Below are 14,936 nucleotides of genomic sequence, written 5' to 3' on the forward strand. Positions count from 1 at the left end.
ATTTACCTTATTCCGGAGCAGTTGAAATTCATTGAATGAAAACTGTATTTTTCTTTCTCAAAGGGGCCATTTCCATTATAATGTATGTGCAATCCACTCACCGTTTAGTCTTCATGTTGGTAGTGCCATTTCCATTTTCTAGATCTCAGGTATAGCTGAACTTCATTGTCTTTCTATATGATTGAAAGATGAAGTAAGCCTGGAAACTAATCTTTAACTAGCATTAGAAACAGTCACATGCAACTTTACATGAAATTTTCCAAGCAAACAAAGAAGCCTTTTAAAGGGTAATAAGTCCCCACCCCCCAGTTTTCTGTTACTTGATATAGCTGTGCTTACAATTTATATGCTTCTCAAGCTTCTAACAAAGACCTCCAGACTGGCTTTAGGAATCAGGGCTAAAAATGCTGAAGGCAATACTTCACTGTGTAGTGAAGTATTAATTGGTTAACATAGACTTCGAAAATGTTACTGTGCTGGTGGGAATTTTTTCCCTTAAAGAAAAAAAAAAAAAAAGCCCACACCTTGAGAAGTTTGACTTCTGCCTGAAAATGTTACAAGTTTTCAAGTACCACTGGCTGTCTGCAACCCCTACAAAAGATCAGTATATGGCCAGTTTCTGATCACGTTGCTGTGGAGGAAAAAAACCTGTACTTGCCTGTGAACTGCAGACTCAGTAAATAGATTGTGAAATCTGACCCACCTGTATCTTCACAGGGAAGGCCAGAGATCGTGTTTTACCCATAAGCACTAATTTCTGGTCTCTGCTAGGTCCTAGTGCCATGTTACTATTTGCAGAATTAACACAGCCAGGTTCTTGCAATTACTAAAGGCTAACATGTGAGATGTAGGTTAAAGATAGCACTGTTTTTCTTTGTAGGCCACACACTACCTATCCTATCTGTGCTTGAGATAAACCAGATGCTGAGCATAAGTTACTCTTTAACAAAGCATCCTAGTGTTTTAACTTAATATAAAAAGCAGAGCTTTTTAACGGTCAAGAATTTGGTTAATAAAAAACGTGTGGAGGCAGCAGTCATGGCCCTGTTGCAACTCATCACAAAGATGCAAATTGTAACACAAATTGCAGAATTTGCTTGTGTAAATGTCTACAAAAGCTAGAGCTGATAGCTTTTGAGCCTGAATAGTGCTGCTGTGAAGTTTGAAGTGCATACCCTTAAAGTGAGTTTAACCCAGAGATAGAAACCACCCCCAAAAATCAATCTGGGTAGAATTTTAAGAGAAGTGTTTTGCCTCTCTGTTTGCAGATTGTTGAGCTAGTAAAAGCTGTGTTAGCTAATACAGCTCCAGTAGTCCTTTCAACTTTTAAGCTGTTTGAAATTTGGGATTTCTACAACAGCCTAGTCTAGAAAAATGTAAGCCTTTTTATATTTGTAAGAAAAATTACCCCTGCTGAGAAATCTGTAATAAACAGTGATGAAATATTTTGACTGTGTGTAAACAAATTAAATTTTGGACTTAATGTACTTGAAAACATCTGGCTTGGCTGATGTGGGGGTGGTGGTGGGAAAGCAATAGCAGAATATTTTAAAAACTAGTCTAGAAAAACACACAACACAATAATTTTGGGGGAATAAATAATGAGTATTCAGCTGTAAAGTGTATTCTCTGGCCACAGACATCATCCTCTGCTCTCCAGAAGATCTCCTGCCAAAAATCTAAAACTTAGATGGGGAGTATGTTTGTTAGAAACAAAACTTCAGGAAAGAAAATGTATGAATTAGGTTTTTTTGTGGAGAAGTTGACAGTGTAAAGAACACTGGAAAATGCAGTAAGGCTTACATTTTTACTATAATCTTCTTGACTACTTAGATGGAGATGTTTTACCTGAAAACACCACTGACCCTTCAAGTGAAATACCAACAACTCTGGTGGATGCGTCAGACTTCGAGTGTTCCCTCTGCATGAGGTATGTCGGACTGTGTTGACCTGGAATTAACATAACAAAGCCTCTCTAGCTTCTGAAAAAGTTGTCATGGTATGAGAAATCTGCTGGAGTGTGTCTATATCATTGCCCTGTTCCTTTTTGCTGAACCTTACATCTGGTGAATCTTTACAGATGTGGCTTTGTCCATTATGTATGCAGTTTTCTGTTGTTTACCACTTGTAAAAATGAAAACTTTTTTTGTATCCTTGGATAATGCTGTCACCTGTGCTTTATACAAAAGCAGAAGGGAAAGAAAGAGCTAGGACTAGTTACTCCTTTCCACACACTGGGAATTGTTTTTGTTGGCAGCTTAGCTTTTCTGTTCCATGTTTTCATGTTAAGGTTGTTCTACGAACCTGTTACCACACCCTGTGGACACACCTTTTGCCTCAAATGCCTTGAGCGTTGCCTTGACCATAATCCACTTTGCCCACTCTGCAAGGAAAAGCTGTCAGAAGTAAGTATGTCCTTGCCCCAATTAACAAAACTGCACAAACTTGTGTTCTTCTGAAAACATCTATGTGGAGATTTTCTGTGCTCTTGTGATTTTCATCCAAAGCAGCATGGCCAGCAGGGTGAGGGAGGGGATTCTGCCCCTCTACTCCTCTCTGGTGAGACCCCCACCTGGAGTGTTGCATCACCTCTGGGGTTCCCAGCACAGCGGGGAACAAGTCCAGAGAAGGGCTATGAACATGATGTGGGGCTGGAGCACCTCTCCTATGAAGAAAGGCTGAGAGTTGTGGTTGTTCAGCCTGGTCAGGAGAAGGCTCTGGGAAGACCTGATCTCAGCCTTACAGTACTACAAGGGGGTTCATAAAAAAGATAGGAGCAGACATTTTAGTAGAGGGGTAATGCTTTTAAAGTGAAGGAGAGTTGATTTGAAGAGATTAGATATAAGTAAGAATTTTTTTGCTGTGAGGGTGATGAAACACTGGAAGAGGTTTCCCGGGGAGTTGGCAGATACTCCATCACTGGAAATATTAAAGGTCATGTTGGATGGGGGGCTCTGAGAAATCTGGTCCATTTGAAGATATCCCTGCTCACTGAAAGGGTTGGACTAGATGACGTTTAAAGGTCCCTTCCAACCCAAACTTCTATGCTTCTGTGAAACCGGAACAAGGCAGTACTGACAGCATCAAGCTATGCACAGACCTCATTTGCTCAAGGATATGTTTAGCATTCATTGGAAGCAAGTGATTTTGCTGGTTCTTAAATAAATGGAGGCTTCCAGTATCACATCAGGCTTGTGCCTGGGGACCCCAGCCATAGCAGTGTTCATATCAAATTTCCAGTTTGTGTGGAAACTGTGGTGTATGAGGAGTGGTTGCTCCTTGGTCAACACTTGTCAGCAGCAGACATAAGGTATCCCATACATTGTACTTCTTGCATAGTACTTCAGTAAGCTGACAGCTGTAGATGAAAAAGATACATGTATCTTTGCAGAAGTGAGGATAGACTGCCTTTTCTTCCTGGTAGTACAGCCTCTGCCACAAAAGGGTTTGGGGTTAGAGTTTAAAAGGACAGTGAGGTGAACCACATAGGCTGAAGTGGAAGTTGTGGTGCCTGGAGGCTGAAAAGGGTGAGGAATCTGTACAGTCCTAACTGATGTGCACTTTGGCCTCAGGGAAGAATGGGCTGGGAGGAAGAGATGTTACTTGTCTTCTTGTTACCAGACTTAAGAGTTGACTCTTCTTTGTAGTTTCTGGCAAGCAGAACTTACAAGAAGACCGTCCTTACAGAAGAGCTGATAGTCCGTTACTTGCCAGAGGAATTATCTGAAAGGAAGAAAGTTTATGAGGAAGAAATGAAGGAATTGTCAAAGTAGGCTCCCTTTATACTACTGACAGCTGTTACAAAAATGTGTTTTTCAATCTAAATTACTGAAGAAGATTAACTTGCTTATGAAAATGCACCAAAGGAATGAATTTGTAAATGAACCTGCCAGATGTTTTGTATTTTTGACGTGTATCTTGCAGATAAACAAGTAACAATGTGCTTGGATGGTAGAGAGGCACAACAATATTCTTAAAAAAAGATAATTGCTTTTTCCTCTGAAACATAATAGCTTTAGAAGTTACAGTGTGGGTTTGCTGGGAGTGGAATTCAAATTATCAATGGGTTATACTTCAGGTCAGGAGAAGTTCAAGGATCCAGTTTTGTCAGTGACTTGTGAATGTTGTGCTATAACTCAGCAAAAAAGTAAAACAAAACATGCAGTTAATCCTGAGAAAATTAAGTGGATTAATGGGCTTTGAAATCAGAGGGGTATACTGAGTTTGGGGGTTCTCTGCCATCTTGCTTTGAACATGGCTAATTCTTAAGTACTTTGTTACTGTGAAAAGTTGTCACCAAAATCATGCCATGTGTACGTAAGATGTATCGCTATGCATGTTTTTGGGAAATTGGCTATTTCTTGACTTTTTTCCGGTATGGAAGTAGGTTAGAGAGATTGTTTACTTGATGTATTAAGGAAAAGAGTCCTGATATATTTTTTGTCTTGTGAAAATGGCAAACCTTGAAGAGATATGCATTTACAAAGATTGAGTCTAAGGAAGTAATTTTTCTTGTGTTAAGGATATATGATGAATATACCAGCACCCAGAAAAAAAGGTGATTTTTTTTTTTAAACAATTTTCTTACAGTTTGAATAAAGATGTTCCCATCTTCGTATGTACCATGGCCTTTCCTACCATCCCTTGTCCACTCCATGTCTTTGAACCTCGTTATCGCCTAATGATAAGAAGATGCATGGAAACTGGTACCAAGCAGTTTGGCATGTGCTTAGCTGATGAATTAAAAGGGTAAGGAGATGGGCTAAGAATGTCCTGTTTTTGCAGAGGCTGCTGTGAGCTAATGGAATACTGCAGCACAGTATACTTGTCTCCCCAAACCACTGTGTTTCCTTCCAGTCCTGTATGAACCAATACTAAAGTTGCTTACTTCTTAGTTTTGAACTTTAAACATTCCTTTTTACACAAAAATGTAATTTTATTACTCCCCTGTTGGATAATAGCAAGAACGCAACTCATCCTGCTACTACAGGCTCCAAAAATAGCATTTAATTGGCTGTGTGTTTGGAAAGCTTGCTGGCCTGTTTGTTCCAGTGAAAACTGACTGTCTGGGTAAGGTTCCCCCCGCCCCTCCCCCCCGCCATCTACTCAGTTTAAAACAAAACAAAAATAAGTCAAAACATTCAGACCTCCCATAGTTTTCCTGAAGGAGTGGTATCATTTTAATGAGACAAAGTATACCCTTGGCTGAGAAGTCTGTTTTGCTGCTGAATGTTGAATTTGAATGTTTGTCTACTGCTGTGTTGCAATGTCTAAACTACCTGCAGTGAGTGGGTTGCATTGTCTTTCTATATGATCATATCTTTCATTCATTTTTGTGAATTCTGACACTGGTGTTTCCAGCTCCCTATGCAGAGACTGACTAGATTGAAGGTCCCTTACAACACAAAACTATTCTCTGATTCTACAAAAGCCTTCAAGTTTAAGTATTTCACAGATAATGGGGTTTTGAGACCATGCTCATGGGAGAAACGTGAGGTGATCTTGAGAGGTCTGCTTTATGAGATGCAATAGTTGCTGACTTCAGAAGCCACCTTGGCAGGCTGTAGAATGGATGACGAACATGGAGTTTTTAAGAATGCATTAGACAGGCATCCTCAGGGGCAATATTTTTGTATGTGATCATCATTGGAGCTGAGAGGGGGGCAGTCATTACTGAGGCTTAGCAGCCTTTTCTTGTCCACTCCATGCTTCTTTGGGGGGAAGTTTTATTTTTCTCCCAGACTGGACAGTAAGAATACTTAGCTGTAAGAATACAGGAGGTGCTGCAGCTTCCAGTCAGCTGTGGCTGTGCTGCAGTGCCATTTGGCATGCTGTCAGTACTGCACTCAGTGGAGTTCAGACTCCAGCAGCAGCTGATGTACCACAGTCCTTTTCAGGCCTATTACCAATTTTCTGAAAGTGCATACTTGTGACAGTGAGGACAGAATTACTGTAGAACTTCAGTGATAACTCTTCTTACAAACCTGCAGGCTTGTGGAAGAGCCAAACTTATCTGGAATCAGGTATAATAATACAGAGGTCCAAGGCATTGCAATCCCCAAAACACAATAATTGGTTTGTTAGGTAACTTCATGAAAGATATTTTAAAATGCAACAGTCTGGTTAGATTTCTACGTCCTGTCTGTTTCGAGTTACTAAAATAATTAAACTTCTTGAGCATGATGACTTAAACCAAACATTGAAGTGCAAGAAACCTTCACCTGCAGACACCTGGCAGGCTGTTCCAGCTTCTTACACAAGTGAAGAAGTTCTGTTTATTCAAAGTTGCGAAATCAATTAGGGAATGCAAGAAGTGGGGAAATTTGTTTTGCCTTGTCTACTGAGACATGGATACATACCTCCCTTGAAAACACAGTGACAAAGCATGTTTATAGTTCATTACCTTTTTCTGTTTTATTTCTCCTTTTTAACTTATAATTGGTAAAAGAATATAAGGTCTTAATGTTGGCAGATCATTTTATGCCTGTCTGCAGGTGCTTTATTGTCTCTCTGATACAGGTCCCTGTCTACCCAAAAGTAAATCCTCTAAGAGCAAAAAAGAAAAAATCATCACTTCTACAATAATTTCTAATCCAGTATGAATGTCACTAAAATCATTCATTAGAAACAATTTTTATGTAGCTGTTTAAATAGTGTATAGTGTAATATTGCTATAATAAACTAACAGACTTGCTTTTTTTAATCAGTCCTAGTGGTAGAGCACCAGGACTTACCTGTCAGCAGCTCTGCTCCTCCTGCTCTTCCTGATTTTTTCCTGTACACTGGCAGGGAGAGAGCAGTTGTTCACAGTGGTGAGCTTCCCTCCCACCCCTTCCAAACCCATGATTTCTGGTAGACCAGAAACAGGAGTCATTTCTTCATCACTCCACTGTAAGAAATGGCCAAGCCCTAGTAAAACAAGCATATCCATGATAAAGAATTTATCAGACCCTGCAGGGTTTGGTATCTTGACATGAGACTAGATACAGTGCTTTCTCCTGCTTAACAGTAGGCTGAGGTGTAGACCTGCAAATGTGTTGTGAAGAGCCATTGTGCAATCAGCCTGTCTAGTGAAGTCACTGCACCACAAAGGTAGAATTAAGTAAGCTTGATAAAGTAAAAGTTTATTGTATGCCTAGTTCCAGGCTGTGATTAAAACCTGTGCCTACTTTAAATATAATGGATATAAATGTGCTTTTGTGAAGAGGATATTTTGGGTCTGATTTGACTTTTTTTTAAAAAAAAGAAAACAAATGCAAAAAAAGACTTGCTATATAGAAAACCTTTTTCTTCTAAACCTGCAGTCTTCTGCTTACAGCTTGGAGTAGGGGGATAGCCCTCACAGCCATGCATTTGTTCTTCAGTTTCTGTATTTCCTTACAGTATCTTTACCTATCTTGTTTTCTTTGCAAACCAGATGAATTACCACCAGCAGCTGGCAACTCCCAGCATGAAACATGCTTCATGTAGTTTTCTGTCCCTTTCCAAACCTCCCACCCCACAAACCTGCCCTGAAAATGCTGCTGCCCAGGTCCTCTGAGGGAAGGCAGAAAGGGTGGGGGTTGTGTGGCTTACGTGAATAAGCAGAAATGTATTGTCACCAAAGCTGAATCCTCTTTCAAATAAGAAATGGTGAATTAGGCCCAGTATTTGTCCTGATGTCTATAAACACATGTTGATGACTTCCGCTTTTATGCCCTTCTGTCATTTCAGATTTGCAGATCATGGCTGTATATTAGAGATCAGGGACGTAAAGTTTTTTCCTGATGGACGCTCAGTTGTTGATACAGTTGGTGTCCGTCGTTTTAGGGTCTTAAGCCATGGCCAGCGAGATGGATATAACACAGCAAACATCGAGTATCTTGAAGATAAAAAGGTGATCTATGGTGCAAAGTTATTCATACCCATGTATTGCTGGATTCACTTAAATAGCCTTTCCTTGTTGCATTTCAAGCTAGCTATGCATTATTTTTAAGCCAATATCATTACAGATACACTCAAGCTCTGTTTTAAAAACCATGGAACAAACTCTGTATCTTCTTTCCCTTTCTTCCTTTCTTCCCTTATAATTATCTTTGCTTAATGTGTTACACTCCTTTCATGGATCTCAAAGTAGCTTCTAGGATGCTGAGGTCATGGTATGTAGGTGAGGTTAAAGTAACATTTTAAAACTGGTACAGAATTTAAAGCCTTCTAAAAGCACATGGTCCTATTGGTAGAGAATTGAGTGTTGTCTTGCACTGAACAGACAGTTGGCACACTTTGTATGTCCTCCAGGTTCTCATTTACAGAACAGGTCCTCAAATAAATGTGGGAGTCTGCTCTTAAAATTATTTCTTAGGGACATGTAGTTAACCATGCCCTGTACAAGCATCTATTAGAGCTGACTGAGAGCAGAGAAATGCAGAGAGGGGAGTAGCTTTTAAAAACAAGTCCTCTTAGTAAACCTGCATCGAGGCAGGTGTTTGTGATGGGTGTTGGCCAAAGGCTGAATTTTTGGCCATGCTTTCTGGATCATCTTCAGACCGTGTCTATAAAATCTCAGTAGCTGTTAACATTGAGCTTAGCAGTAATCTCCTGCCAGTTGATGACGTCATTTGGTCATACAGCTCTAGCACACTCTCACAGTTAAAGTCTGTAAAGCCTTAGCAGTGCTGTTCTAACCTGTGCAGGGTGATGCAGTTGTTTGCCAGGGCACAAAAAGTTGAGCTCATGGGGGTGCCCCTGCCGGTGAAAGGCTGGAATAGGCAGTCTGCTCAGAGCGAGGTCTGTGCTCTGTTTAAATCCCTAGTGAAGAGTAGTGGAACTCAGGTGTACAGGCATTGTTTATAGATACTGCCAGAGATCCATCTCTTCATAAATTAGAGTGAGATTTACCTTGTCTCACGTTGGAGGCTGGTGTCTGTTCAGTGCCCTACATCCATGATTTGTCTGATGGTCAAAAATCTCAGTCCAAAGATACCCATTTTATATGCTCTTAGATACTTACCTTATGATGAGATTAATTGCTCTCTAGAACTGCTTCTCCTCAATTGTGAAAGGCATCTAGAGCAGCTAGATCAGAAATGTATCTGAGTGAGTAGGATAGGTGAAACCATCTAAGTGATGTGCACATGTTAAAGGGGAAAAAAACCCCAAACAATCCCAAACAAAAATCCAGAATCAAATCCCCTCAAAACCCCACATAAATCACCAATTTGTAGTGTTTTTTGCTTATGCTTTTTTTTCCCCCCCTAAGAGCTAATAGTAGGCCTGTGCAACTAAAACACTCTGCTTCTATGAGGGTGTTTCTCTATGGCTGTTTCTGGGAAAGCATCACTTTCCCTGCTTCCTGCCTGGTCAGGTGTCTACCCTTCTTCTCCTTGGCTGTCCTACCATGGCCTTAACACTTCTATAAAATAGTGCTGGTCTCTTAAGTGCTGTAGCCCCCTGTCTCTGTGCTCGGTGGCAGTAGTGTTTGTTTTGTTTTGCCAGATGATGTGCCACTGTCCAGAAGCCATTCTGTGACAGGGACTTGAGGTTGTGGGTTTGAGATGACAAATATGTCCCAGGATTAGAGAGCATATTCTTCTATTGTGCCAGCATTTAGGAATGGATACTAGTGAGGCAGTTACTGCTCTAAGAAATACCACTTCAGAACACCTAGGGGAGGGTAAAAAGAATCCAGCATCACAGGTTTGAAATCTGAGACTTAGGCACAGTTGGCTTAGATAAGGACATTTGAACAGCTGTAGTCACTGCATTATTTTGCTTCGTTTGCTTCTGGGGAAGCATATGGATTCCACAGTATCAAACCTGTTTTGTTCCATCTTTCTTCTTTTAACAATAAGGTTGAAGGACCAGAATACGAAGAACTTGTCCGCCTTCATGATTCAGTCTATGATCAAGCTGTTGCCTGGTTCACTTCTCTTAAAGACAATATGAAAGTGCAAATTCTCAATCATTTTGGATCTATGCCAGGAAAAGAACCAGAGCCACAGGTAATAAAACCTGCCTACTTATGCAGTCTTAGTCTACACATAATTTTAACACTAGCCTTTTTTTTCTGACAGATTTTTGCTGTGGTTTTATATATTCTAGAATCTTATTTACTCAGTTTTGGTCTGTTGGCATGAAGCATGGTAAACAATATACCTGTGAAATTTGGTAGCTGTAAAGATAAGTCTTAATGGTGTATACAGATAAAGAGAACACCTGCAATTAAGTGTTCAGTTGTTGCTTGTTTGGTGGTGACTTTCTTAGCAAATAGAAGGTGAGAAGGAAGGTGATGTTCTTCATGGGGCTTGGCTGGTGAATGCATAACTGCATGCTTTTCCATCCTTTTGCAGAGCAACCCCAGTGGTCCTGCCTGGTACTGGTGGCTCTTGGCAGTGTTGCCTCTGGAAAACAGAGCTCAGCTGGCTATATTGGCTATGACCTCCCTGAAAGATCGTCTAATCGCCATCAGGCGCGTATTGATATTTGTGACTCGCAAAAGACCCAGATAACATGGACTTGTGAGTGGGCACCAAAAACATCTCATGACCAGTTGTTCTGGGGGAGGGAAAAGGGGGAGGGGTTGTTTTTTGTATTTTTTTAAGATTCCTTCAAGAAGGAACAGCCCTTTCTGACTGCATCCTGCATCCATCGATTGTATCGGTTTGTTGTCTGGGTATTCACCAAACCTTGCACACTCTCCTGTTGTCCTGGTGAAAACTGAGCCTCTACAGAGCTGTGCTACATTTAGAATGTAGCTGGTGGATGTGGATAATTTCTTCAACGTACTTTGATAGAATTGATGTTTCTAGCCAAGAGAGTTAAGTACTAGAGTAGTGCCATTGGCCTGCATGTGATCTGGATTTTCACTCAATAGGAAAAGGAAACTGGACTGTGGATCGAAGAGGTGTTTCCTAGATTTTCCTGAAGGTAGTGAACAGAAGAGGAGTTACACTGCCCAGCAGAAGTATGCACAAGGACTGTAACCAACAGTACTATCTGTTAGTGAATTGGAAGGCAGTCTGTCATACACCCACATCTCCCTCTCTCTCTCTTCAGCAAATAACAGTCTGAGGAAAAAACAGGTTAAGCCGTTTGTAGTCAAGGCATCTGAGGATGTTTGTCTGAAAGAATAATAGCTACTGAATAAGCACACTATTTGGTAGCCTTAGGTAATCCCTCCTTTGTGATTTACATGCTGTAGCAGAATAAGTATATACAAAATGTTTGGAAAGACGTACTTTGGTTTCTTTGAAGAGAAAACCCAAAGTAATCCTAGCCAGTCTTACTGCTAAATTCAAACCAAGCCGCTCACTAAAGTATGATAAACACTGCTGTGAAATAATGATTTCACCCCAAGTACGAGGGAGGCATGCTGCAGTTTACTCTGAACACCTGCTCTACGGAGTGGAACCAGTGAGGATGAAAGGTGGGGAGGTTTCCATCTCCCTCCTCCCGTGGTCAGTGTCATGCCGATGTCCCATTACGTTGGGGTGGTCTCTACTGAACGTGTTTCAAACCTGAAAGTATTGTAGTTTAGTACCAGTTGCTGTATGTGATGGAAATCAGTCCACAGTAACGCCGTGAAAGGAGTCACAAACCGAACCTATAAAGGCAAGTCTCAATGCAAGCTTCAGTCAGGTGTTCACCTTCGTTTGTCTGTTTGATTATTTTTTTATGTATTGTTTTGTTAATATCTAACTTTGATAGTTATTAAATTGATCGCTTGTCAGTCAAATGATCAAGGTATGCTCAACTGCCAATGAAATAACTCAGTGTTACCAATTCAATTGGCATAGTTTCCTATAACTAGAACTGATACTACCAACAGGGAAAAAAAGTTGACTTGAATCTCCATGTGCTGCAAGCATAGCAAGACCAATGTAAAGACTTGTTCTTGGGCAGAAGTCTGGTAAGAAGAAATGGCTGCTTACCTAAATGGTCAAAGTGCCTGGTTTCTTTTTTAGTTCTTTTCTCCTTATTTGTCAATGAAGAGGTATTTAAACTTTTTTTTTTCCACTTTGTACATGAATTCTGGAAGAAGACTGCATTAAAATGCAGTGATTGGGATATATTACCTGCTCTCTTTGGGTATTATAGTTATAACCTCTGTGGTCTGGGAAACAAAAATTCAGTTTTTTTCCTTTCAGCAAATGGCTACCACAAATGGTTTCTGTAACATACCCTGAATGTACTGTAACTGCCTCTACCTTGAACACGCCTTTTCTATTTAAGTAGTTTGTAAGTATATTCTCTGAATTGTGAAGTGCATAATGTACAACCAATGATGTCATAACCTCTACAGTAGCCTTCTGCAAGTTCTGCTACCACCACCAAAATACTCAAAATTCAAGTTGAATGCATTTCCTCCAGGATTTGAAGACGATGAAGAGGAATTCACTGAAGTATAAATAAACTGTTGTGTTTGTGGGGAGGAAATGTTAGAAGTCAGTAGGTCTTCAGCCGACTGTCAGCTGAGCTACTGAAGGGTGATTCCACAAACTAATTCTCGGACCAGAAGATGGACTGTATTTGATCTTGCAATCCTTTCTGTTTAGCTTCCTGTTCTTCCCATTCCTTTCCATGCTGTGTATTTCTTCAAGACTCATTCATCTTGCTTGTTTGTGTGTCTGGCCTAGTTTTGAGTATTACTAGTTTAGCTGAAAGAGGTTGCTGATGGTATTTGTGTATTGCTGGTTCCTGATCTTATATGTGCTTAATTTTACAGATAGTGCATTTAAGAAAAAAAAATATCAAGGTGCTAGTTAGTGTCTTCTTGGCTTTGCCTCAGTAAATGTTAATGTTAATATTCTTCTCTGCAAAAGTGATTTTTTCAAGATAACTACTTTTGAGGTACTTCTGACAGAAAACCCTATGAAATGAGAGGTTGTTTACTGCTGTTTTGTAATGTGTAAAGACATTCTACATGGGAAGTGACATTGCTGTGTTCATGAAGGCCTGCATAGTAGAGTAATTGTTATTGAAAAGAAAGCTGAACTGTAGAGGGATTTTTTTTTAGTCAAGGTTTAAAGCGGTTTGTGAATATTTCAGTGACTGATGTTTTGGATAAATGATAACAACAAAGGAATTGTCTGTCAAATAATAATATTAGCAGCCCAAAGCTGACATTTCTTCCAAAACATTGAATGCTGATCAAATAGCAAAGCTTTAATAAATAGATTAAATCACCACTGCCCTGTGGTACTTGCTTTTTAAGGGGAAGTACCAGTTTCATTTTTACCAAATCACCTCTGCCATATAATATCTGCAGCATCCAGTAGTACCTCACAGGAAAAGCTGTCTTGTTGCTTTTTAGAGGAAATGTCCACGTTACAGCCAGTCTGCGCTTAGGTGTAACTTGTTGCCAGGGTACATGTGGAAGCATTGGAGCTGAGCTCCTGGAAGAGATAGACAGGATTTGTTGCCTTTCTAGCTCATTACACTTTTCTTGCTTGCTGTCCAAGCAAGGATGCTGGGATATATGATGAGTCTTTTCACTGTGGTGAATGTGGCCCTTCTTTATACATCATAAAGAGGCCAAAAAGAAAAAAAAAAAAAAAAATCCCTCTACCTCTACACCTGTTGTTCACCTGTAAAATTTCAAGCTACAAAATTATATATATATATTTTAACTTTTTTTGTCTTTCAGAAGCATACTAATTGTTTGCCACTGAGGCCTTTTATCTACTGTATTTTAATATGTTCATTTGATAGTCATCGAGATATCTTTGTACTTCTAACCTGTAGAACTTGTCATGTTTCTTACTGCTCCTTTTTCCTTGTTCTCCAGTCCACTTTTAAATTGATAAATAGAAAGCTGTACACTCTATTCCTGTTACATTTTTCACTAGTGGAACTGGTATTTTGGTAGCGCCTTAATTTTGCAGTTGTGAAATGATTGTATCAACTCTTATCTGGGGCTTCTGACCAGATGTAAATGAGTATGTTTAATGTAGATAAACTTGAAACCATTTTTTACTGTTTTAAAGCTAGAAATGAAATGGAGTGTGTACATATGTATAAATATAAATTATTAATCTGCACCTTTTTGTATCTAGTAAATACAGGAGAAGTTCATGTTCTAACCACATTTGGCACTTCTTGTTGCATAAACAAAGCCAAAACTTTTTTTAAAAATTGCAGTGTTCATTTCATGTGTATTTGCAATATTCATGGGAAATGTGTTTAATTTATGTGATATTTGGAATAAACCAGGTTGAATTTATGAGAGTGTGAGTTCATGGGGAAAGCTTTATCAGTCATGAGGCATTAAGAAGCAGATGGCATCCCAGAAGCAGTGGTTAGATGTTGGGGTTCATAAGTTGCATGGCAATTCTTTTAGCCCCAGTGCAAGGAAGTGGGGGAGGCTGCAGAGGCTGTGGCACAGCGGGGTTTGCCGGGCACCCGGGGCAGACTGCGGCACTGGGTGTGAATGTGAGGGGTGGATTTGAAGGAGGGTTGGAGGGCCTCAAAATAAGGGAGACTGGAGGAGTTGAGGGGCCCTCAGCAAGGGCTGGGTTGGAGGAAGTGAACCTGTAGCTTTCTCAGGAGTGGGCTGTGACAAGGATGGGGCATGATCACGAAGCTGCCTCTTCCTTTTGTAGCTTATTGGATTATTTTGTAGCCCTAAGCATGACCTGACTGGCCCAATAGACTAAGCTCAAAAAAATAAATGGCTACAATGAAGAACAACAAATGCTTTATTGTCTAAGCCCAGTGAAATAAAATACCTTCAGGGTGCTGGGAGGGAGGCAGTGTTCCAGAACAAGGCACTAGCACCAGTGTATCAGGGGATGGGGCACTGGTCAGCAGCAAAACTTCGATGATCCTCATGGGTTTCATCTGACTCAGGATATTCTCTTCTAAAACAGAGTTGTGTGAAGGCAAAAGCCAAGCCAGACTGTGGAAAGCATATCGTATTCCTCAGTTACATCTTCCTGCCAGCTAAACTGTGGAGCAAA

At 40.2% G+C, this 14,936-nt stretch overlaps 1 protein-coding gene across 2 annotated transcripts in view; it reads left to right on the plus strand.

Annotated features, from left to right (window-relative positions):
* LONRF2 (LON peptidase N-terminal domain and ring finger 2) overlaps positions 1 to 14,200 on the plus strand; it is a 35,091-nt gene extending 20,891 nt beyond the window's left edge. The window contains exons 6-13 of one of the 2 annotated variants that reach the window (XM_088051835.1): positions 1,834 to 1,930; positions 2,291 to 2,405; positions 3,648 to 3,769; positions 4,591 to 4,749; positions 7,714 to 7,876; positions 9,831 to 9,980; positions 10,329 to 10,496; positions 10,853 to 14,200. In XM_088051835.1, coding sequence (XP_087907961.1) covers positions 1,834 to 1,930; positions 2,291 to 2,405; positions 3,648 to 3,769; positions 4,591 to 4,749; positions 7,714 to 7,876; positions 9,831 to 9,980; positions 10,329 to 10,487 — 965 coding nt within the window. In that variant the 3' untranslated portion in view covers positions 10,488 to 10,496; positions 10,853 to 14,200. Of the gene's footprint in view, positions 1 to 1,833; positions 1,931 to 2,290; positions 2,406 to 3,647; positions 3,770 to 4,590; positions 4,750 to 7,713; positions 7,877 to 9,830; positions 9,981 to 10,328 lie in introns of both variants that reach the window. The other variant, XM_014248915.2, reaches the window with a different exon arrangement.
* Positions 14,201 to 14,936: the final 736 nt, after the last annotated feature.

Source organism: Pseudopodoces humilis, chromosome 2, assembly GCF_049639895.1.
Source record: "Pseudopodoces humilis isolate 2021_Gansu_Grassland_sample_001 chromosome 2, ASM4963989v1, whole genome shotgun sequence".
Taxonomy (NCBI): domain Eukaryota; kingdom Metazoa; phylum Chordata; class Aves; order Passeriformes; family Paridae; genus Pseudopodoces; species Pseudopodoces humilis.